Here is a 24840-nt window from a genome sequence, read left to right as displayed (position 1 = left end):
AACTGGTATGGTTTGCTTTTTGCCATGCCAAAAATAATTAAAATCAAGGCAGGTAAACAAATGGGGAGGGGGCAAGGAGGGCTATGAAGCAAGACTCTTTAGCAATACAGAAAATTAAATCAGTCAGTTAGACATGAAGGCTCTTTGAGGCTTTTGTTCATTCTTCAACTATGCTTAGATTAGCAGTTGATTCACTGACACTGCAGGGATTCTCCTATTCTAGTTGTTAGGGCTGTTACCCATGGAATGACTGTACAAATGCATTCCACAAGTGTATACCAGTAGATGAAGCTTCATAAAGATGTATTCTACAGCACTCTGCACAGTTTTATGGAATACTTTATCCATAAGGGTTCAATTAGCACCATCAGCTAAAACCACACAAAATCAAACCATGTCTTTTGTTGCTTCAAGACCCATGGTTTCAGAGTAATTTAAGAAAGCTGCTAATGGGATCAAAGGAAATCCTTATCCTTAATCTGTGTCACACACTCATGAATAAGAGAATATGCTGATTCCTTTTTGTTGCCAAGACACCAATGTTGCTGTGGTAACCACACTTACATGAAACAAGCTACTCACCTGCACAATGATGCCCTTGCTCTTGTATTCTGCATTGAGGCCTCTGGAGAAGTAATCCACAAAAGCCTGCAGAGAGAAGAAGGGAAACATGCAGCATGCTACACGTTACAATGGAAACTCTAGTTTAACAGTTTTGTGTAAAAGTATTTGAGTTACTATTTGGAGTTCCTGTTTTCAAACTGAAAACCCTAGGTTTTCAATGAAACTTTGCATACAAGAGCAATGCCATTCAAATAGAAACTGTATGCTTATGAAGTATTTTTACAGAAGCAAAGCTCAACCTAAACAAATAATCCCCTTTTTAATTTAGAAGGAAAAGGAACTCAATTTGTTAAATAAAGCCTAGTTAAAAGAGGAAAAGACAACTTCATGTTCACATTGTTCACTACTTTATGTCATCTTCTTGGATATTTTTAAGAGTGATTTAATTGGGTTCCTCTTGTGCATGGTTTTTAGAACATAGTGTTTGAACACTTAGTCTTCTGCCTTTACACTTCTAAAAGATGACATCCTATGGTGACACTTCTTCCTAATCCTCAAGTCCACCTCCACAGATTCTCCTCCAAACTTCTGGAAGTTTTAGAAATTGCAAAACTGAAAGTTCAAAGAAAGAGGTTAAAGAACTTAAAAGGTGGATGTTAGCACCTTCAAGATGCTCTCAAAGCTGATACAGCCACCTCCTTAACCTGCCAGGAAATATTGTGCTAAGAATCAAAGGCTATTCAGCAGTTCAAACCAGCACAGATTCCCACTTCCCAAATTCTTCTAAACTACTCTTTCACCTTACCCTCTTGTCCAATGAGACAAAATACCAGGTTCTGCTACGGTTTCTTGTTTTACAGAAATGATACAGCCAAGTAGGATGAATAGAGTACCTTCAACTGAATGAGCTAAACCATCCCATCCATGCTTGAAACTAAAATAAATACTAAGTAAATTAGTTCAACTATTTAAGAAGCAGTTGCTTCACACCAGATTCAAACCAAGCAGCAAAGCTCTGGTACTGCACCTCCTTTACAGTTTTCCTTTGGTCACCATGTCCCCAGTTGTTTAACACAAGTCTTAACTGAAGCCAGCACCTAAAGTTCACAGTGGCCAGTGTTTTTCCTACACAGGCCATCCCACTGAAATCAGCCTATACAAGAAGCAACAGAAACATTCCCACACTACTGGACTATTTCTAAAGACACTCTGCTGAGCATACTTGGAAGATCTGAAATAAAACTGGATTTTGCTGTATAGCAGGTAGGTCCTTTTACTCTTCTTCTTCAAGTTGCATGTATAAGCTAGCAGGAGGCTCTTTTAGCCATAAAAAGCTTATCTGCTGTTCAGTTGCTCTTTCTTTCTTTCTCCCTCTCCCCTGAGTATAAGTTCGTAACAAAATTCAGTACTCAACATGAATGAGACTGAAAGTCTGGCCTAGCAGCAGCTATTGAAATGAATCCTCTGACCATCCTCTTGAACAGGAAGGTACCTGCATGGACATGCCAAATGGTTTGGTGCAGTAACTGAACACAGCAGTCAGGTGCATGTGTAATACCTGCACAGAGTATACTGATAATCTATTAAAAAGAACTATATTATGTTAATGAAAGTGCTTTGATCATTCAAATTTCTAACTATTCCTCCATGACAAAAGTCCTGATGTTGGCTACTGCTCCAGATATGGAGACAAAATACAAAAGACCGTCTTCTCTACTGGTTGCAATGAGCTTGCTAGAAGGAAAATGTTCATATTACATGAGAAGTGAAAGCTATTTCCTGTATACGAATAAGCTTTGGAGTTTTTCTTCTTGAAGAATTTATTTCAAGACAAGTTGGGTTTTCTACCTCCACAAGCTCAAGTCCCCCAACAACCTTGAACCTGAAGTTTTAAGAATGCTCTCTAAGTAAACATTCTCTGAATAAGCAGATAAGCATTGCATGTTGGAAAATTTATTCTCCTTGGATATCCAATACATAAAATACATAAAATAGTCATGAGTAGAGGCATGGGGGTGAGGTGGGAAATGATATAATCATATTTCACTTCTCATCAGCATTAACACAGGTAGATAAACCTGTCAAAATATAGCACTATGATTCCTTTAAAAGAGTCTCATTCCAGTGTAAACTAGGGAATTCTCCACAGGAAGGTTAAAGACCACATTTGTTCCTGATAATTAGTCAAAGTCATTGACTTACACCTGAAGGGTATTATTATGCTTTAAATCCCCTTTAAATAGATGAGGAAAAAAAAACCCCAAACTAGAAACTGCAGATACTGTCTTTCTATAGCTACATTAGGGGAGTCACTTTCATGCCTACTAATCTTGCTGTAGGAGAAGATGGGCAGTGCTGAGAATAGGCAGATTATTCAACCTGTAACTAAGTTTTTTAAGGGGAGGGAAAGAAATATTTCAGATTCCTGTTGGAAAAAAAAAAGACTTACCAAAGCAGTGTAAGATATATTATTACTAAAATCAGAAGCTCAGTTGATTCCATAAAGCTGAAAGCACTGCCACAACAAAGTGACCATTTGTATTAAAACAAAAAATTGTCCTCTCAGGAAACATCTATTTCAAGGGGAAATTTTATCACCTAAAGCTACTTCAGGCTTCTAAACTTAAATATATGCCCTCCTTTAGTATGAATAAAATAGTGTGCATCAACTCCCTTCTGGAAATATGAAGATGTTACTGAGAATCTAGAGGAAATGTGAGTCTGTTCTGACATGAATGACACTACTGAAGGTTTCTTCATCCAGTCAAGGTTCTGCTTAGACTCTGAGATGCCTGAAATATTCAAGGTAATTACCAGGTATGCCTGAAAAAGCTGTAGTGCCATACTGCTTTAATGCCAGTGTAAATGTCTCTTGCATTCTGTTTTATCACATATGCCTCAGTTCCATGCTGGGTAGCCACATTCCGTTTTTACAGTGTTCACTGGAGATATTTTAGGGCAACATTTTAGAATCCCCTGAAATTATCTTTGGGGAAAAAAAAAATATGACCGGCTGCAAAAAGATGAAACTGTCCCAGCGACACAAAGAGAAACTAGAGCAGATGAACTTAAGATGAAATATAGATCATAGAATTATCACAGAATTTAGGAGAAAGATGTTTCAAAACCAAAATAAGAAAGTGTGTTAAACTTAGTCAATGTTCTTTCTCAGCTTTGCACTAAGCTTGCTTGGTAGACTACTATCCTTTTCCATTTAAAAATGGAATACATGAGGAAATACATAAAATAGTCATTTCTATGCCAGTAAACCCTTGCACTCAGTTTTCTTTCAACCTTCCAGCTTCCACTATTGGAAAAACTCAAGACAGAGACTCTGAGCTTTTAGTTCATGAAAGCACCACTAGATGGACACCAAAACATTTATTCCTGTGAGTGTTGCCTTATGTTTGACACTTGATTTCAGTGTGGAAAGGAACACTTACCTTGGTTGCAGAGTAAAGAGTCAGCAGTGGAGTTGGACACATCCCTGAAGCTGATGAGATATTCAGGATTATCCCTTTTGATCTGAAAGGAAGCCAAGATATATTATAATGAAATAAAGGAAACAACTTTCATGTTTCCAAAAGTTACAGCAAGCCTAATAACACCCTTTAGAATGCAACTGAGATTAAGATCTGGTTAAAAATCCCAACCAAATCCTGAAGTGAAATTCACTTTATGCACAGTTAGAAGTATCCAAGCAGCTGGCGTAAATCGGGAGCAACTCCAAGATCAATACAGCAAGAGAAACAAAGTTGTATTTATATACACATTTACATACACACACACTGAGCTAAACGATGCAAAACCACTGAGTCAAGCTGGCACAAGTTCAAGAGGAACTTCTACATCTTTGGATAAGATGGCAGAAATGGCAACACAGTTGCATTGTATGATTTACACTTTGATAATTACTTTCATCTTCTAAATATTAGTTCATAATGGATCTTCAAGATAGCAAGGATCTGAATTTACTGCTCAAATACAGAATTTAACAAATATGGAAGATATTCAGTGGATGAACACAGAAAATGAAAGTTGTCTTACAGCTGTTTTACAGTAACACTGAAGGTATTTATCAACAGTACTTTGGTAAAGATACCTGAAATTAGGTAAAGGTACCTGAAAAGATACCTGCTCTGTCAAGCCTTTCAAAATCACATACACATGGGACAGGAAGGCTCCTGACCCCCCAATATAAACTGATTTGAGCCATATCTATTTCTGAGGCTAGTTTTACCTACAAAACCAGACATACTTAGTGCTAGGTAGAAAAAAGAAAGAATTTTAAAAGCTTTATGCAAATTAGGGCAATTACTCTGTTAGAAGGTCCTGCAAGACAGTCCAACATAGTGAAAGATAAATCTCTACTTCTTCCCACCCTGTTGGAAATTCAAGCCAGTTTACCTAACTGAACATAGATAGCATAAGTATGCCATGCTCAGTGCAGTGAGAACACTCATGCAGGCAGACATCACACAGCTCAAGTCCTGCAGATTCACAAGAGCTTCCATCAGATTTGTTCAACCAGGTGCACCCTACACCACTGCTGCCACAATCGTTTCAGTAACCATCTTATAAAAAACCAGTAATTTAAGTCACTGTTAAAAATTAAAACAATATAAATGCTTTGGAAATCATGACAATAGATTCAAACCAGCATGGCTCGTGCAATGATACAAGTGTAAATTACATCTGTGACTGATTTGTCACAAGGAATGAGATGGCAAATGTGACAGCAAAGAATAATTTCAGTCATTCAGGATTTCAAGCACCTTTGCCAAAGTTCATTGCGTTTTTCAGGACTTCCCTGCAAGGCTTGGTTGGTGAAGTAAGGTAGTAACACTGATCCAAATATGTAGCATGGAAAGGGTAAGATCACAAATTAATCAGGAATTTTCAAGACAGCAAAAGGTTAACAGTGGATCATAGAAGTTTTTTGTATCAAGACAGGCGGTGACTGTGATATTTATTTATGAGCTCAAATTGAGATTAGCAATGAAATGAGTATTTATTCATTTTTTAAGAGATTATCAGATTGGAGAATGTGAACAGACTACAAAATGGCAGGTGAAAAATCAATATTAAGAAGGCATCAATAATCTATTTTTAATAACCAAAACAATGCTTACTAAAGAAAAAAATTGTGAATTAATCACAAACCTTGCAGGGCTCTAAGCCAACTGTCCCCTCCATGAAAAACCTGAACAAGAAGTTCTATTTTGTGCAGCAGTCACCAAAACCAGCCAAACAACAGGATGCTGGGAATGGCAGGGACAGATCCTCCACCACCACCAAAATCCTGAATTACAGTCTACAAACCATCTTTATCCCTCCAAATACTGAACAGAAATATTAAGAAACTGATGATTTAAGAAAGGGGCAGAGAAGAAAAAAATCCACTCTGAGACATCAATTTATTTATTTAAGAGACTATTAAGAGCAGCCATGATAAGAGTACACACACTAACAAATGAAAAAGATCAAGATTCTGATTCAGCTTCTCAGAATACAAAAGAAAGATGACATTTATTTAAATGAAAGACTGAAATTTAGATCCAAAAAACCAAAGTGCTCTTCTCATATTCAGACTAGGGAGTACTTGCCACAAAACCTAACTGAAGACAAAAGCTTAACAGGATTCAAAGAAGGACAAGCATTGATATGGATAAACACAAGCCTCATGCTTTTAAAACAAACAGAAGCTTGGGAAGAGAGGCTGACATGCAGGCTGCAAGCACAGGTCTCACGGTGCCGGGCTACACTGCAACTTTCTAGCAGGAGTCCTGACCACCACCTAGATGGAGTGAATTGAATTAATGGTCTGACCCAGTGAAGAAACCCTTCCTGGAGACACAAAACATTAACAGCAGCCCCTTGCAGAAGCTCTGTGTATTGGTCTCTTTGAAGCAGTCAGTGCCACTGGGGGTTTTGCGGTTTGTATTTTTACATTTTAAAGAAAACAGTCCTAGCCTTAAAGGCTCATAACTTAAAACCTCCAGATAAAATGAAATTGAGAAGCATGTGAGTAGGGGGAACACTTCCAATTACTCCAATTACAATTCTGCTTCTTTGAGGAATTGCAGAATAAATGTTTTTAGAGAGGGATCTGAAGAATTACTCGAGCATCAGCATGGTAAAAGGAAATTTTGGCTCCATCTAATTCAACTGTGCCCTTAATGGGAAATAAAAAACAAAACAAAACCAAACAAAAAAAGTTGGTTAAGATGAAGAGAGCCAGGCCCACACCCTCACACCTCCCAGTCATTCTACCTTAAGTGGTCCAGCACCAGGGAGGCTATATTTAGCCATCTCCCTGTTGCTGTGGCAACCAGCGCCTGCTCCAGCTGCATGCCAAGTGGAAAGAGCAAGCTTCTTCTGTAATGTAATTATGCACTTGCTACTTTCCTGGCAATAAATACCATAGTTTGGTGTTTGTCTAGCAACAGCCAACTGATTTTTTGTGGTGGTGGCTTTTTTTTGTTCCCAAAGACATCAAGCCTTGATTTTCAGTTCAATGAGTTTCCCATCTCAGACAGTAGCCTGAGTATTTATACAGGAACTGCTCATTTAAGTATAATAGGAAGCTTCAGATAATAAATTGTCACTTTAAATGTTCAAAACACTGGAGAGAAGTCACAGCAGAGAATCTAAATGCCATTACCAGAAGTGGCATTCATCTAATGCAGCTGTGTTTATTATAAATAGAAAAGTAAAAGGCACACCAAGATGTAGCTTTGTTTACTCTTACCAGACCTGGATGCAAAGCATGCAAAGTATGCTCTATATTTGTATTTATCTTGCAATATATTGTCATAAAGCCAACATTCAAATACGTGCTAGAGCAAGCTGCAAGATGCTCTAACACGCTACGTCACATCTATCTACTCAACATGCTCTCCTCCTTGAACAAGTGAGGAATGACAATGAGGTTCTTAGTCTAGCCTTATTCTTAGAGCCTGAAGCCCTTTTTTCTAGCCTGTGGTCCCATGTGAGAAATATATGGCAGACCTGAAGAGTAGCTGAATCCAGCTCCAATTCATTCACGCCCTTGGATTTGCTGGACATCCATGTCCTCCTGTGGTTACAGACTCCTAGCAGTGTTAATGGCCTGTGAGCTATGACTGTGCAGGAGCTGGCAGCTGCAGGCACTGCTTATGTGCACTGCAAACCCAACCAACTTCACAAAAATCAAACAGAAAACTGAAGCTTTTTAAAATATTTTCCCCTGAGATGGAAAGCAAAGCTGTCATCCAAATGGAGCAGTCTTTTAAAGTGGTTTCTTATAGTCAGGAAAAAGTTCAAGATGCATATTTAATTCTTTTTAACTAACATTAACCTTTTCTTTCCAGGCTTCTCGAACATTTATCCTCAGAACCCCACAGGCATTCATGAATTTAGACAACTAAGAGGAAAGACAATGTATGCTCAAGGGCAGTCAGAACCGAAGTCAGCAGGATCCTGGTTTGCTGCCTTTCATTCAAGTCATCTTACCTGCATGGATGTGGAACAGAAAAACCTATGCAAGATGTAAGTAGAGTATACACCATTCTGTCCTGAGAAGCTGAAGAGATAACTCTGCCAAATGGATAGCTACAATATTTCTTAAAGAAGAAACTGAGGCAAGAAACTTAGGAGTTTTTAAGTTCCAAAACCTAATAATGAAACAACATTAAATCCCCACAAAAGTATAAATGTTTTGGTCATGTTGGCACCTTCAGAGGTTTCACAAAAAACAAGTCCCTTTATCTATCAATAACACTACAAGGACAAGGAGTAGCTTCTGACCTAGGAGCCCTGAGTATGTATCACCGCTGTACTATAATAATCCTCACCCTCTACTCCAGCTTCATTGGGAAATATTACACTCCTGCCCCAGAGCTCAGTCTTGGGCTCAAATCTCTTTACATGAAATGAACTTATTCATATCTCCTGATTGGCTAAGTAAAAATCTTAGCTCACCATCATCCTGATGTGCTAGACACTGACTCCCACTACTGACTGCTGGTTCTGACAATTTGCACCCAGGAAGAAGCTTTGTTTTAGAAGTGAAGCATCTGTGTATATGTGCAACATGAGAATAACTGAATTCTGGTCTGCACTGAAGACTCTCAGACAGTGGGACGACATAAAATAAGCCTTTTTTTTTTTTCTCATCATCTTTGCTAGATTTGGAGGCTTGCCCCATATAGGGACTCCTCCTGCTGCATTCATTTGCATGGTTCTACTGAGTTTTCCCCAGTACTGTGAACACAGCTCAAGCCTCATCCAGGGCAACCCCCAGCAAGGTGGGGTTAGCACTCCAAGAGAGATGGCAAACAGCCAGCAGAGCCAACATCAGCTGCAAAACAGCCTGGGGGAGACTAAATGGAAATCATGAACCTTTTGGTTTCACCTGGGAGCTAGTTGAAAAGTCAGTACATGTCTTCCCTGTTGACAGTGGTGTGTTATTCTAAAGAGCTGGTCTTCAATTCTACTCTTCCAAATGATAACAGCCTTTCCTCAATATACCTCCTACTGTATAATGAGAACATATTCTTTGCATCCATTTTACTTACAATGACTGAGAGAAATAGCCTTAAGAAGGTTATTCCCAGGAACTGTAACCACCCCCTCAGAATAGCAGGTTGTTGAGTTAGTGCTGATGAGTCAGACGGGCTTTTTAATTCTGTTCTAAAAGGAATCACCACAACAGTGGAGAAGGGAGAGGAAAAATAAAAAGGGAATCGAGTGGAAAAGGCTTCCACCGTCTGATGATTCATGCACCATCAGCGTGACTCACCCAGCAATACTCTGCCATTAAAACATGGAGACTAGGCTGATTAGTCACAGTAATGAATTTTTCAAGAAAGGATTCTCCCCTATAAATAATGATGACTTTGTCTGGATAGTGTTAGTGTGACTCACCTTTCCAGCATGCCGGGCAGCACCAATCGTGTCATCTGCAAAAGGAAAACATTGGTGATGGCTGAGAATGCAGACAGCAGCCAGCCAGAGGCCGAGGGAAGCCTCCCTGCCTCCCAGAAGCAGCTGCCACCCCCTCCACCCCAAGCACAGCTCAGGGAAGCAGAGCCCATACTTTGCGTAGGCAGTTTATTTTTATTCTACCTGGATAACTTGGCTCTGTCAAGTAGTGTGTGCACTGAATCTGGTGAACCCATCTAGGCAGTAGCACAAGAGTAAATAAAACAAATGTCTTCACCACTCTGCAGCATCCATGGCCTCTACAGAACATTAAAAACCAGAGTACTACAGTACATGTACCATCTTTCTCTCCCTGCAAAAAACACCTGTCTTCCTCGACTCTGACTAAATTTACCACCTATGCCAAGATTCAAAACATTATCCAATACATTTTAGCTAGGCTTACTGAACTGCTGAGTTTAAGACAAATTATGGAGCAGCAAGAGCACTGACAGAACTACTGAACACATTATTAACTACAGAAAATATTTAAGACTCCAAAATATTTTTGCTGATTACCCAGGTGTTTTCACACTGGAAAAACTACACCCCCAAGAGAAAAGTCACCTGGCAAGCCTCCTCACTGCTTTGGAAACTCCTGCCTTTATTATGACTCTGAGCAATCCATCTACAAGCTGGCTGAAGGATTCTCCTGAGCAGTAATCCTAAAACAAGATTCCCAGTTGCAGACAGAGCCTCTCTGACAAGGGAAACAAATCAGGCATTGATCCAAACTTGGACAAAATCTAAATTAGTGTAAAATAGTTTTCCTACTACTAATTACTACCATCCTAAAACACAATTTAAATCCAAAACTTCTGCCTTCCTGAAATAGTATCAAAATTCTCCTTGTGCCAAATTCAGCCCTGCCCCATGTAAGCCTATGAATAACTGCCACTGACACCAAAGACAGATCACACAAGAAAAATAAACTGCTACCACATTTGACATCTAAAAGGTGTTCCAACAAAGTTTTTGAGAACATGGAGAGGTGGGTAATAAAATACCAAAACCAGCACACACCAAAACATAATGATACTTCCACTGATCCCAAATTACCTTGATAGCTTAAAATAAAACACTGAATATTTGAATAGTATGGGAAGAAAAACACACACAAAAGAAATCAGCATACACAGGCACACAAAACACCTGCAAGCACTTTGATTACAAAGAAACAAATTTTATTGTAGGAAGCTACTCATTTTATTATCACCACTACATTAGCCCTCACATATGACTCAATCTGGGTTTGAGGTTTTATTGTTTGCTTGTTTTTATTTTTAATTATAAAACATCAGGAATAAGGGAGAAAAAAAACCACAAAAGAAAGCAATCTCAGTTGATTGCAGCTGACACACAAAGAAAGTGCTAGAGAAGGGCTGTGTTTTCCATCTTATTGGCATTTCTCCCTTAGAATAGATTCTGCCATCAGCCACACTGCATGACAGTTTTGATAAGGGACTGTACAGGCAAGAGTTGAACAGGCCTTCCTTTCATGAAGTCAGCTGTTGACACACAGTGCTGTCAGCACTGCCCCAGAAGTCAAACTAAGTATTCAGAGCTGATAAGCATCAACAAGCTAAACAGATCTGATGCAGCTTCAAAAAACCCTCTGGTATTAAGTTTAAGTATACATGAGCTTTTTCATACACTAATGCTCCAAAAGAGATGTAGAAACAACTATTTATTTTAATCTTCAAGGATAAAGAATGATTTGGACTGATTTTAAGACTAGTTCAAGATTGGAAGAGCTTTTATCTGATCCAAGTTTTATGATCTCTTCCACAGATCCCTTGGCAAAAAGCAGCATACTGTTTCTTGCCTCTCAGGGCAGTGGAATGCCACATATCATCTCCACAGATTGGCACATGGACATGGACTGGAACTGCCTTCCCTTAGGCAACCCATAAATGACCTGAAAAACCAGTACACAATTTCCCAGTAGTGTAGGGGAGACCCCACATTTGAAACTTTGTCATAAATCCACACAAATGCATTCATGGTCAAAATCCAAATTGCAACCCACCAAGCAGCTCTAACAGTTTATCACAAACCTGCTGGCTACTAAAGTGTGCTACAATAATTGGTGGACTTACATAAAATAAAATAAAAACTATGAAGCCACTGACAGCTGAAATACAACAATAGGTACACAATTTGGAGAGAAATCAAGAAGCCTCTACTACCAACTGCGTTAAATGGTTTGTTTCTAAAGTTCAGCTGAACAGGCAGCCAGTTTTTTTCCCCTCCACAGAAAAACACTGATGGCAAAACGGAATTTCATACTCAACACCACTTCCATTTGTTTTACTAAAATTCTTATTTTGAGGGTATTTCAAAATTCTGTGAAATAGGACAAAAATTTCTATCAGTATTTTTATACCTTGTGATGTGTGACAAAATGTATTTATGACTATTCAGTACCTTGATGTGAAAATACTGTTATTTTTAAAGAGCAAGATAACAGAAGGCAGCGCTCTGAGTCAGCCTCACCTGACCCAGCCAACTGCACACTCAAAGTGCACGACTGGCAAAATGCTGGCAGGGTATTCTGCAGCCATCCTCAGGTCTGGCAATTTTATACACTCTACACACATGTAAAATATTTTCAGCATTAATCCAAATAAAACAATCAATAGCAGACATGTAGTTTTATCACTGATAATGGTGTCAGTGGTGTCTACCCCTGCTTGCATTGTACGATCCTTATCCAAAACAGCCAAACTGGTTAACACTCATCTTCAACAGCTGTAATATCAGACATGCCATTAGGAAAAACAGCAGTTCAAAACCAAAACATCTAGAACTGAATAAATATCTCCCAGATAAAGAATCTAAATTTCAGCTAGATCTTGTTTAGAGATAGTCAATTCTATAATGGTGTGTAGCTCGTAAATGGCAAAGCCTTGCAAGTCAATCTATAGGAATTTGCATGTAGGATGTCAGAGAACTTTACAGTAGTGTTTGTTTCTTTGAAGACAATTTAATACAGGCAGAAGGAAGTGTCAGGAAGCCTAAAGGAGAGGCTGGGAGGTACCCTAAAAAGAGTGCCTTCAGTTGGTGATTACTGAACATGGTTAGGCTTCCTTCACATAACCTTTTTTTATGAAGGAATACTATTCCACAGAAATGTGTGCTACAGTTGAAAATATGAATGGAAACTCAGGTAATTCCAGACGAGCAGTTAGGCTACATGAAAACTGCTCATCCAAAACAAAGTGGTTTTTCTTTCTGAAAATTTGCATTAGAGCAGAGTGAGCATGTGCATCTGACAAATTGGTTCAGGACAGACTACTCAGCACAAGAAGTTGTTAATCTTTGATATTTTACAGGGTCTGGCTAAAAGTTATGTTTAGCACTCAACCATGAAGAGTGGTTGGTGCACTCTATGTTTTTTGTGTGTTTTCCAATTATTTCACATACACTCATAATGCTACCACAGAGTTTGGGGTTTAGTTCCTTTGGTTTGGAGGGTTGCTTTGTTTTTAAGTCAATTTCTTTCACACCTACCTATCCAGATCTCAAAATTCCAGGATGCACAAGGCAAATTACTAACTTTAAGTAGAGATTGATTACAGACCAGTTCAATAATCTTTTATCGGCAGCTATCATTTCCTTATGTCCTTTCATCCGCAACTGCATTTATTACATTCCTGGCAAGCACTGGTTGCATTGTCCACTCTTCCTTACCAAACCTGTCTTCTACCTTCTAGTTCTGGAAAAAGTAACATCACTTTTACCCTAACAAAGCAAAGATTCCTACTTGCAAATACAAGGATGCACAGACTTACGGTTAGATTTATGTTCTAAAGCAGGCACTACAATTAAAAGCTGCAATTAGAGGACCAGCAAATATAGTTGGAAGTCATAACCATGGGTTTCCAGTGATTTTTCTTCAGAAGAAAACCTCCCATTCTTAGTTATCACTGCATTGTAGTCTTTTCTCAATCTGGTCCAATCAATAGCTCAGAAGTAGAGCCTTTGAGAAGAATAATAATATGCAAAACTTTGAACATTTTTCAAGTGATGCTACTCAGACGACTAAAATACAGCAGGAAATGGTGAGATAAATATTCAAAGTCACCCTATGACCTCATAACAACTGTTATACAACACCAGAAATCTAACACCACAGTTGTATATTTACAAATATAAATCATAAAGACAAATCATTCTATGATGTTACGACTGCAAGTCATTCTTTCCACTTCAAAAGAATATAATGGTACCCTTTCTGTAACTAGAGCTATACAAATAAAACAAAGGGTGAGGCTTGAGAATTTGGACAAGTTTGCTACAGTGTTATGTAGCTAAGAAGCTTCCCTCACTCAAAAAACCTGGGGTGAAATTTTAACAACACAGAGTAACATAACTTTTTAAAGATCAGGAATTCCCTGTGGTGCACCCACTCATGTACAGAAACATCACTGCTACCATGAGACAAGTCCAGAGGATTCACACAAGCTCACAGATGCAGTAGCTGTTTAACAAAGTTAACTGGCACCCTCGCCCGCAGAGGGTACACTGAAAATCTAAGGACCTGTTCTCATGCACTGGCAGTTAAATTGATTGTGAGGTCTATTCTCAGCATCTATAAAGTTTTTAATGTGTCTCTCTTGAAACAGTAACTTCTTAATGCAGCTCATACCCCAAAGCCAAACAAGAATTATTTACATTTGTAAAAACTAGCAACTCACACAGTAACTAACCCATGTGGCCATGTCAGGGGCACCAGACATAAAAAGGGAAGTATAAAAGTAACAAGGCATGTTCACTTTCAGTGACTTTCCTCTGAGCAACAGTTTTAGAACAGGAAGTTGTCCCTGTTTAGAGCCACAAACTTTTGGAGTCAAGTTAAAAACTGAAAGCTGTTGAAATAAGCATATTTCTTCTCTTGCACTTTACACATGACAAAGACTGCTCAAATAATAAGGCTGAACTTTCTTCTCTTTTCAAGAGGCAAAATATGTGTTCGTGTAAACCCCAAATCTACAGAAAGCCACAGAACTATAGGATTTCCTTACTTTCTCCAAGTTACTTGTACTTTGAACAAAACCCCCCAGTGCTTCTCTGACTATTGCTTAAAAATATTTATTGCAGCTACATTTCCCTTGATCCAGCTTTCTGTGTAACATACTCTCAAGTTCAAAGTCAGCAAGGTGGGAAACCACAGCACTGAATTTCTCCCTTGACCATCTGAATGATATGCATGACCACCTTCACAGGAGGCTTACTTGTTTTCCAAGCACTGGTAACTGTCCCTCTCTATTTTAAACTTGTATTATGTACGTGGCTAAATCATCAACCCCTTCTTTGATTATGACTTTGTATATAAATGTAAAAAATCTCTTGGCTAGACTGGAATACACACACACACAGTGATCTCTTCTTAAAAGTCAGTGTTGCCACTATCTTCAGAATTATGTTCCACTTATTGTGACCCTTTCCACAGCAAATACAAAAATTCACATAGGGTTCTTGCAGGGGACAAGCAACTACCACCTGATTTCTGGTAAGGTACCTTTACAGATGCAGTATTAGGCTGCACTGGCCCATCTGAACACACATTGGAGAGAGACAGATGCCATTTCCTACTGTCTTTTCAGGACTGCTGCTCCCCAGGCTTTTCTTCTTTCTACATACAGGCCTGCATAAGAATATTTCCCCTCTTTCTCAAATACACTAAACTTCTGCTCCTCCTTTCAATTTTATATTGGTTTTGGGTTCTGTTGTTGCTTTCTTTCCTAAACTCAGTTTCAGACTTTCTAGTAGTCATTTCCATGTCCTGCCTGGTTCACAGCCTGGTGGTATTCACCTCTTACTTCTCCTCCATTAAGGGGGCAGCTGACACCAGATCTCTCAGTTAAACATGAAGTATTTAAGTATTCTAAAATCTTGAGAAAATTAAAAGCATATCAAATATGACAACAAAAATCCTTGATGTAGCAAGGATTTTGCATTGACACTCAGTATAAAACATGAGTGAAGTCATCAACATGACAACTACCACAGACACAAGGGATGGACATGAACATAATTTACTCTCCTGCTTCATCTGTTAATGCCAATTTCCAAGCAAAGCCTGGCCTGCAAGCCTAAAATTTGCATCCCCCCACAATATAATAGCCTGCAAACCAATTCAGCTCCTTGCTTAATCAACCGCTAAGCCAGCGCTCCCTCAACTATTTAGTCCTGCTTATTTTTCAAGAGAACATAAGTTTATGCCTCACTCCCAATGCAATTAGCATAGTGTGATGCTGCAAAAGAATTAACAAACTTGCAGTTCCTCCCATACCAAGTAACTCTTGCAGCTTTCAAAGGAGAAACAAGGGCTCCTGGAAGCACTTGAAGCTGTTCTCTGTGCTCATTACCTACTCACTTTTTCCACTGGACAGCAGTTCTAGCACCCTAGGCTTTCAGGACATTAAGCCAACAGCCAAACCAAATTTGTTTTCCCAAGTGAAACTAAAGGCTGTAGAATACAAAGATGAATAGACTCAAGAAAATGAAAGATGAACACTTGAACACTTGCTGGTTAATGAAAAAACCCAGGGATTTTGACCTAATATTTCACTCAATGCCACTAATATTTGTGTCTCAAAATGCAAAAAGATATCCAAAAGTTGTAATACAAACCCACATTACCTGAACTGCTACCAACAACCATTAAAGTTCTGCTACTTAAATCCCTCCAGAAGCTTGAGATGAGATTATGACAAGAACCATGAAACTACATTTACTACCTCATCTTCTTCCTCATTTATTTGTCAATTCAATCCTTGTATATGACTGTATTAAGTCTCAGGTTCTCCTGAGAAAATAGCACAAATGAAAAATTTTCATTCTATTTATGGCATCAAGACCCATAACACTTATTTTTTTGTGTGTTATATGAAGACCAGAGTAACTCCTGCACTGCACATCACCATAAAAATGTGATTTTGCCCAGACTGCCTAAAAAGCATCTACTTTGGCTGGGGGAAAGGATAGTATTTTGTCACATTTTTAACCAGCATTTTAAGACATGAGATTTCCAACATGTTTCAAGTAGTTTTATGTGGCTTATCTTCAGTGATGTACAAGGCACTGTAATCAACAATTCATGCCAGACTGAGTGAACCCCAAAATTGCATGACTTCGTGGTTCATGGATGATCTAATCCAACAGTGCTCTAAGGACATGATGGGGGCAGGCAGGGGAGCATGGAAGAAGATTTGGGAAAGACAGAGATTTTAAAAAGTCTGACTGGAAACAAATTTTCCAAACAGCTGCCAAAATTCCATAGTATTAGGTACTTTGCAGCTGGGAAAAATACTGAACAGCGGGACCAACTAGGCTGCCAATTTGTCCTGTGAGGTGAAGATGTCTTCTCTCTCAGTGTACCCCTTCTCACACACTGCATATCCTCTAGGAGCTCCGATGAGCTGACTAATGAAGAAAAAGATGGATCAAAAAGTTAGGGGATGAGCATTATGCTTCTAAACTGTCTATACATAGAGCAATAAAACAGATTTCAGCATTTCTGTGCTAATTATCCAGACTTTCCTACTGCAAGTCCAAGGGGTGTTTCAGCCAGAACTGGAGTTACTTGACACACACACCAGAAAAGCTGTGCTGTCCAAAAGGTGCTGCTGATGGCACATGGTGCAGCTTACTGAGAGGACAGGGGATATCAGCATCTTTTAGGCTCTGAGAAAGGCTGGTCCAAAAGGCAAGGAAGTGGATGCCAATGCTCTAGAAAATAACAGCACAAGTTATATGACATTTCTGAAGGATCTGGAGATACTGTGGGTAGAGTGTGAACAGGTAGTAGCTCTGCTTCTCCTGTACTTTCACATTTCAGCAGACCTTCAGCTTCTTGCCTAAGAACTTGGTGCTCTCTTCCATCATAAATTTGATGCTATTAGTCAGACAAGAAGAGAGAATATTTTTATTACTGTTTTTAAAAACATACCAACACACATATATATAAAAAAGATATGGCATCAACCTCAAAAACAGAACTAAATATTCACAGGATTACATCCTAGAAGTCTACATAAAACGATACACAGACTTCTCATAAATTTATTTTTTTCCTACCATGATTCTCTAGTTCTCTGGGTTCTCCTGAAAAAGTGTCTTACAGATGGCACACATCTCTAATGTGTTCTTCTCCCCAAATCACTAAGCATCTGGCCTGCCTACTGTTTGATTACACAACACGCTCGTGCAGGAGAAAACATTTGCAAGCTTGAAATCTTATGCTCAAATTCTGATTAAATGCAGTAGCAGAAGTTATTCACAGTCAAGGAAAAAGTTTTCAAACAGAAGCAAAAAACACTATTAACACTCAGCAAGCAGATCTTGAGTAAGTTTCTGTATGTGCAAAAATAGCCATTTTAGAAATCTGAAGAGGTTGAGAGGATGCAAATTTTACAAGAAGCTGTATGACAATTTTGTAAAATTGTTGATGAACACTGACACTACAACTAAAGCACGAGTCTACTTTGGAAAACAACACAGTCTAGCTGCATCTCTGGAACTTCAGGTGTATGCTGAATTAAACTACTACTGTACCCTCCCATCTTCAGAAATACATATTGAAGTAGTTCATCTCTAACTTTTCTACTCTAACAAAATGCTCCCAGGAAGACTGACACCCCAAATTCTTTTATCATTGAATAGTGCACTCCCTCTGCTGGCACAGCACAGACCTCACACCTCAGCAGAGGAGGTCCGTGCATGACACTTCTTCAGATGTACACCTGATGCAGCTCTGTTAACTTAAATGACTTCCTTAAGAGAAAACTCATTAATAACTGACTTCTCTGGTTAAATCCTGTTGGGGGACAACAAGACACCATGGGTTGGCCTTCTTGGTCAACTGGAAAATCTGTACTTGTCAGGCTCACAGTCATTTTCCAGGTGAAAGGCTTCTGAAGACTCACTGTTAAGAGCATTTCTAACTTTCCAACAAGTAGTTCTGAGATGTCAAATCAAACACACACAGATGTAAGAGCTTGCAGCAGCAAGCTGACATCACCCAACTCCCCAATTCAGTCATGCAACGGCTGCATTTTCATTGTTTGTCTATGATTTAATAAAGTGCGAGAATCTTATTAAAGCATTGTTTTAAGAGGTGCTGTGCCTCCTCACATGGAAACCAAACAGAGTTTAGACTCACCAAAAGAATCGTACTAGATGAATTTAGTACTTGACCTAATCAGAAGAGCTGCAAAAAAATCTTTAGAGCCATCTTTGAATATTTTAGCTTTGAGGCAGAAGGTTAACCCTCAGCTGATAGAGATACACTGTTATGCAGTATATTCTGTATGCAGAAGGTTTAGCAGCCAATAGTCACAAGGAGTTCCATCAGCACACACTGGTAATATACTAACAGCATCCCTGTGATGTGTAAGCAACTATTTCCTCTGTCTTTTTTAAGCTTTGATATACTAAGATGAAAATCTTATTTTTGAATGGGCCTCATGTTAATCAGCAAGAGAACAGCCATATGTTTTAGCCTCAAGTCATGCTGATTTCTTCTCAATAAAAACTTCAGTTTAAATATCCAAAAGTGAAGGTAACTTCTGAAGTAAAGTTAATGCATGCTTCTGTGAGTTTGGTTTTCCTTCTTGCTCATATATTTTGCAGGAAAAAATGAAGTGCCTTCTCACTATAGTGTACAAAAACCTTAGACATGCAGACATAAGGGCTGCCCACCCCAAGAAACACAGATGCAGGGGAAGAAGAAAGAAGCATTTACAAGAAGGACTAGTAGAACAATTGTCAAAAAGCATTAGGTGCTGTTTTATATACTTACCTTGCTCCTTTCAAATAGCTAATAGGCATCTTTGCAACAAATTACATTTCACACATCAATCAGAACAGTCCAATATTACAATTAGAACCGCTGGGTTTCTCTTCAAGACAAAAAGTGAACCTGTAGCCTAACAGGTCAAAGTAATTCCCTCAGACAACTGAGTCTTGTTTTCTGGTTTTGAATTATCAAGAAGTGTTGCTAACTTACCTTACAAACAGACATGATGTTAATGCTGACCATTTTGTCGATCGTCTGCAAGAAAACAAAGTTTTGGGGTTTATTCATTTTAAGTTATTTGAACAATATTTATACATCCTCTGGGTTTAAGTGCCAGGATAAATTATCTGCCTTTCCTCCTTGCCTACCTGCTTAAGTATCAGGAACAGTGACAGGCTTTCAAAGCAAAGTCTGTGAATTGCTCTTGGTCAGGTTTCATCTTTGATTAGGGACTTGCATTAAATATAGAACCACACAGGTGTATCACACTGACACTCTATTTCCTAACGCTATTCAGTACTTATGAATTTTAATAAATTCTTACCTTTGACACGTGTTTTAAAATTAACTACTTATTTTACTCTTCACCATTTCAGTGACTTTAAGTTTATTTGGATATATTTAGCAACACTCAGGCAGAAAACACAGTGGACCCAGTGAGCTAGAAGGGTTTCAGAATGAAAATCATGCACCAGTGAAATTGTTCATAATCAGAGTCTTCTATGTATCCAGTACAACCAAGATTGTCCCTACATTATAAACTGTCTAAAATGGTCATATTAAGTTTTTAAGTGTTATGGACTATGCAGCTTTCATCCATGAAATTGCTTGCTCCCCCCTTCAGTCACATAAGAAGTGCTCCAGCACAAGCCAAAGCAGCTCATAAACACCAGCCAGATGAGACCAGGGACGGGAGCAGAAGCAGCAGGGAAGAGTACGTAAAGAACACCACCAAAAAGTGAGACTGCCATCATCAGCATTGTGTTATGCTGCTTATGGAAATCTCCAAGCTTTTGAACACTTAATTCTAATCAAAAAACCTCATTATGTGGGTTCCTTAACCAAACCTAAATACTTCTGAAATATCTGCTAACCCCAGTAGAACACTAGAAGGTACCACAAAAGCACTTACCTTCTCCAGCTCTGGAATATCAATAAAATATTCAGGATAAGCATAGGATATTCCCACATTGTTGACTGAAAGAAAAGGATGAATGAGATCACTTGGATGCCCCCTGATTAATGGCAATTTTCAAGCAATTAAATGCTTAAAATGTTGCATTTATGACATTCTAAGTGCTTTGGCCGAGTTTCCTTCAGTGTAAATATCCCCGGGTACCCGCGCTGGAGGGCGGGAGCACACGGACGGGCCCTTTTAATGTGTGAGCGTTAATTCTGCATTGTTTACCAGCTGCCGACTTCAGCGCCTCGCACCCACGCCCCACAGCGCGGGGGCCCGGCGCTGCCTCTGCCACCAATGGGGGTGTCTGCGGGGTGCCGAGGCAGAGAGCAGCTGCCTGGCGGGACAGCGGTGAAGCCGTTTCACACCCTTTTTCCCGATGAATCAATACCCCGAGTGCGGTAAGAGCCCAGCCGCACTCCCCGCGGAGGGAGCGGCGCGGCGCGGCGGGGCGGGGAGCGGCGGGCGCAGTGCGCGGCGCGGCCGGCAGGTGGCAGCAGAGCCCAGCGCGGCGCGTCCCGCGCCCCCCGCCCCGAGCGCCGCCGCGCCCCGCGGGGGTGGGGGGAGCGGCCGCCGCCGGCGGGGACCCCGCGCCGCTGCCCGGCCTCCCTGCGCGGAGATCCCCCGCGGGAAACCCTTCTCCCCGTCATCCCCGCACCTGCATCGAATTACTTAAACCTCCTAGATTTGGGTTTTTTCTATACTTTACACTGGCACGGTTTTATTCTCGGACGTGAAACCAACAACCCATTCTCTAAATCCCAGCCCCAACAGGAGAAAACTTCTAATTCTGTTCGAAAACAGAGCTGCTCTGCAGCCTCGAACTCCACAGAGCACATTGATATGGAGACAAAAAGCAGCAACCAAAAGGGATCTCCGCTTCCTAAGTATCTGTTGTTCATCTTACGCAAGTGAATCGCGTGACATGTGGTTGCTGTGGCAACATTTTACATTTATATAGTGTCTTACACCCCAGAGAATCCCAAAGTGCTATGTATGCTCAGCAGCACTGTGCACCTCCAGGCAGGAGTCTGCACGGGGACAAGAAACGTCGTCAAAAGGCACTGATGCCTTTTTCAAAAAATAAAATAAAATAGCCCCTCCATCTGTGCCAAAAGCTATTGTTTTAAGACCCAGCCTGAAAGATAATTTAGGTATCAACAGAGATGCAGGATGTGCAAGAAACAGGAGGAAGAGATTCTGGCAAAGTGCGCCAACTTCATTCGGAATTCCCTCAAGCTCTTTTAGTCCAGATCTTAGTGTATAAATGGAAGTTCATTAGTCATGCTGTGTGTTTCAAATTTTTAACTTTTAGATAACCTTTAAAAATTGAGGTGAGGAATTGAGGGGAACACGGAGTTGGCAAAATCCCAGCAGACATTTGCTATATTTAGAAAGGGTGAAAAGTTTTTAAAAGGAAGACGATACAGTCTGGCTACTGCCAGAGTGAACGAAATTTTTTTCTTCTTTTCATCCAAAAATAAACTATTTTTTGTTCCATCTCTCTAGAAAGAATTTTGGCTATGAATTGTGGCAGGGTTATGGGACTAATCTTGGCAATTCTGTCCAAATTTAGAATGCTTATATGATTCATGCTACAGAGACAGTCACACGGAATTCACACCCCTTACTGCTGACTGGGTCCCATTTTCTGCAATCATCTCTGCTGCAAGTTTGTAAGAGACCATTAAAAAATCAGGTTTTGGGTTGCATCACCATATTTTACCTAGAAAAAAATGGATAGCAACAGGGTAAGATACTGTCCAGCACAAACTCCTTTCAATAATCAGAGCTATTTAAGAATGGCAAAAGGAAGATTTCCCACCTCTGCTTGTTTAACATATTGCTGTAGCTAGCACATGTTCGAAGTCACTGACAGACGCTGTTTTGAACACACAGCAAAACATTATGCAAACTCTTTTAGCCTTCCTACGTGGGTGAGAAGAAGCTTCCAAATAAGAAGTTTACAAGGATTTCAGTCTGTAAATACTTTAGTTAGACTCTGTGCAACTCCATAATTAGAAGCTCATTCTTTAGCAGAACGTGTGGAGACTCCTATGTCTCTGAGTATAAGATTAAAAAATAATCAGCACTGATCACTGGCAACTGTGCTGTGCTACCAATGCTTCTCATACCTACTGCTCCAGATGAGACCTGAAAGAAGAAAATATGCTGGAACCTGAGAACTCAACCCTTATGGCTGTTCTCATTTAAATCCATGTTTTCCCTCACACTAACATGGAAAATACAGCTCAACAAAAGCTACATTCTGGATTCCAACAAATATTACAGAATTTAAAATATAAGGCACTAAAGCATGAGATTAATTACCATAAAAGCATTAAAATACTATCCTACAGGAGTAGCCATCATCTGTGTGGAAAAATTACATTGGCAAATGGTTGCTATTAATACAGCTCTATCTGGAGGAAAGCAAGTACCCACATATCATGTAATCTGGTGATCTTGGGCACAAGATCTACTAAAACTGCAGGGGACTAGTCAGAATAGAGGTTTTTGTAAACCTACACTGACAATGGCTGCAAGAAAAACAAAAAAGCAGAGGAACTCAGCTAGAGAATACCCAACTCCAGAGCATTTAATTGCCATTTTTACCATGTTTTTAGCCAAGGTGCTCAAGCAAATAAAAGCAAGAAGCAGGCTCTGTTTAAGGAACGTGCTTTGTTTTCCTGTAATGAGCTTACACAAAATTTGACACACACACACACTGCTTTAGTGCCCAGTTTGTGCAAGGCTATAAAAAGTCAGATTTTCATTATTTTGTAGATCACCATAACCTAATCACAACCTAAGAAATAATAAAAACCCTTCCAGTGTGGATATGTACCTAGCACAGTAAAAGGTTTGCTGGTGTTTTGAGACATTTAAACCCTCTACCAGTCTGCAGCAATTGCTACGTGACAGGCAGCTTGCAAGCCTTACAGTCCCTCAGTGGATTTTGACAGGACAGATTAGAATGTACATTAATTTTACTCTTCAAAGTTTCTTTGGAACTTATTTCCTTCAGAAACAAGAAACAAGGCATTCACAGCTGTGTCACAACTACTCTTTACACAAAACACATCCTTGGCAGTTGAAGTTACTTCAATGGCTTTGAATTTTTATAGCGATTAAATGCTGGATGCCATGAGTTGTATGTACTCAAGTCTGTTAAAAGTAGTAGGGAGCAGTCTGGGGTTTATCCTTTAATGTTATTTTTTAATTGCATTTTTATATACACTATTTTCTTAAGCATTCTTTTCAAACATTGTATAACAAGATTCATCTATTAGCAACAAAGTTCATACAGTATATTATCATGTATATAACAAATTTGTTTTGAAATACGCCTAAAACACCCCACAGTTAAAGCTCCAATTACTGCACTTCAGGTTAGTAAAACGAGTTTTGTAGTGAGGAGTGCTTTATCAGATGACAGGTTCTAGTAGATGTCTGAGCCACATGATTTTTTTCATGTATTCAACCATCACAGGTTCTCATCCCTATGCTGACTAACCACAGAAATACAGGATATGCACAGATATATGTGTTTCCAAGGGGGAAAAAAAAAACAAACAGAAAACCAATAAGCAATTGCTGCCTTTACCCCCATTCAAAAAGGATTCGGGTAAGCTGCTGGTATGCTGAAAATCTTCTTAGCTTGTGATAAAACACCTATATGAAATCACCTCAGTTCTACATTTGACAAAGTAACTGAAGGGATCACCTTGTCTTTTCAGGGACTCCCACACCACCTACACTCCTGTGATGTGGCAAACCATACTCATGCATACTGTCCTATCAGCAAAAGAAACACAGCTTACCAACATAGACAGAAAAGTCTTAGGACTTTGGAAGCAGGAGACAGTTACTTGATGTTCTATTGTAATGATTGAATTTCAACAGCTCTGTAATTAAAAGTTCATGGCTCTCCCACAGGGCTGTACTCCTAACTGAGTATCTCCTGAGCTAAGTATGTGAAGCTTGCTTAGGATCTAAGATGGCACTACATCATAAAATCAGAGAATAGTTTGGGTTGAAAAGGGACATTTAAAGGTCATTTAGTCCAATCCCCGAGACCTCTTCAGCCAGGTCAGGTTGCTCAGAGCCTCATCCAACCTGGCCTGGAATGTTCCCAGATATTGGGCATCCCCCACACCTCTCTGTGCCACCTGCTCCAATGTTTCAATATCTTTTCTTCTTTTTGCCTAATCTAAACCCACACTCTTTTAGCTTAAAGCCACTGCTCCTTGCAACATGCCTATTACACAAGCCCTGCTAAAAAGTGTCCCCATCTTTCTTACAAGCCTCCTTTAAGTACTGAATG

At 39.6% G+C, this 24840-nt stretch overlaps 1 protein-coding gene across 1 annotated transcript in view; it reads right to left on the bottom strand.

The window, feature by feature from the left end:
- The window catches only part of HSD17B12 (hydroxysteroid 17-beta dehydrogenase 12), an 82999-nt gene that overhangs the window by 7805 nt on the left and 50354 nt on the right, over positions 1 to 24840 (bottom strand). The window contains exons 5-9 of the mRNA XM_054635588.2: positions 20466 to 20530; positions 19544 to 19588; positions 9472 to 9506; positions 4008 to 4089; positions 583 to 648 (exon numbers count right to left, since the gene is read on the bottom strand). Of these exons, the coding sequence (XP_054491563.2) occupies positions 583 to 648; positions 4008 to 4089; positions 9472 to 9506; positions 19544 to 19588; positions 20466 to 20530 (293 nt within the window). The remainder of the gene's footprint in view (positions 1 to 582; positions 649 to 4007; positions 4090 to 9471; positions 9507 to 19543; positions 19589 to 20465; positions 20531 to 24840) is intronic.

This window comes from Agelaius phoeniceus, chromosome 6, assembly GCF_051311805.1.
Source record: "Agelaius phoeniceus isolate bAgePho1 chromosome 6, bAgePho1.hap1, whole genome shotgun sequence".
NCBI lineage: Eukaryota > Metazoa > Chordata > Aves > Passeriformes > Icteridae > Agelaius > Agelaius phoeniceus.
Note: the sequence above shows the minus strand (reverse complement) of the source record. Positions and strands in the feature narration are given on the sequence as shown.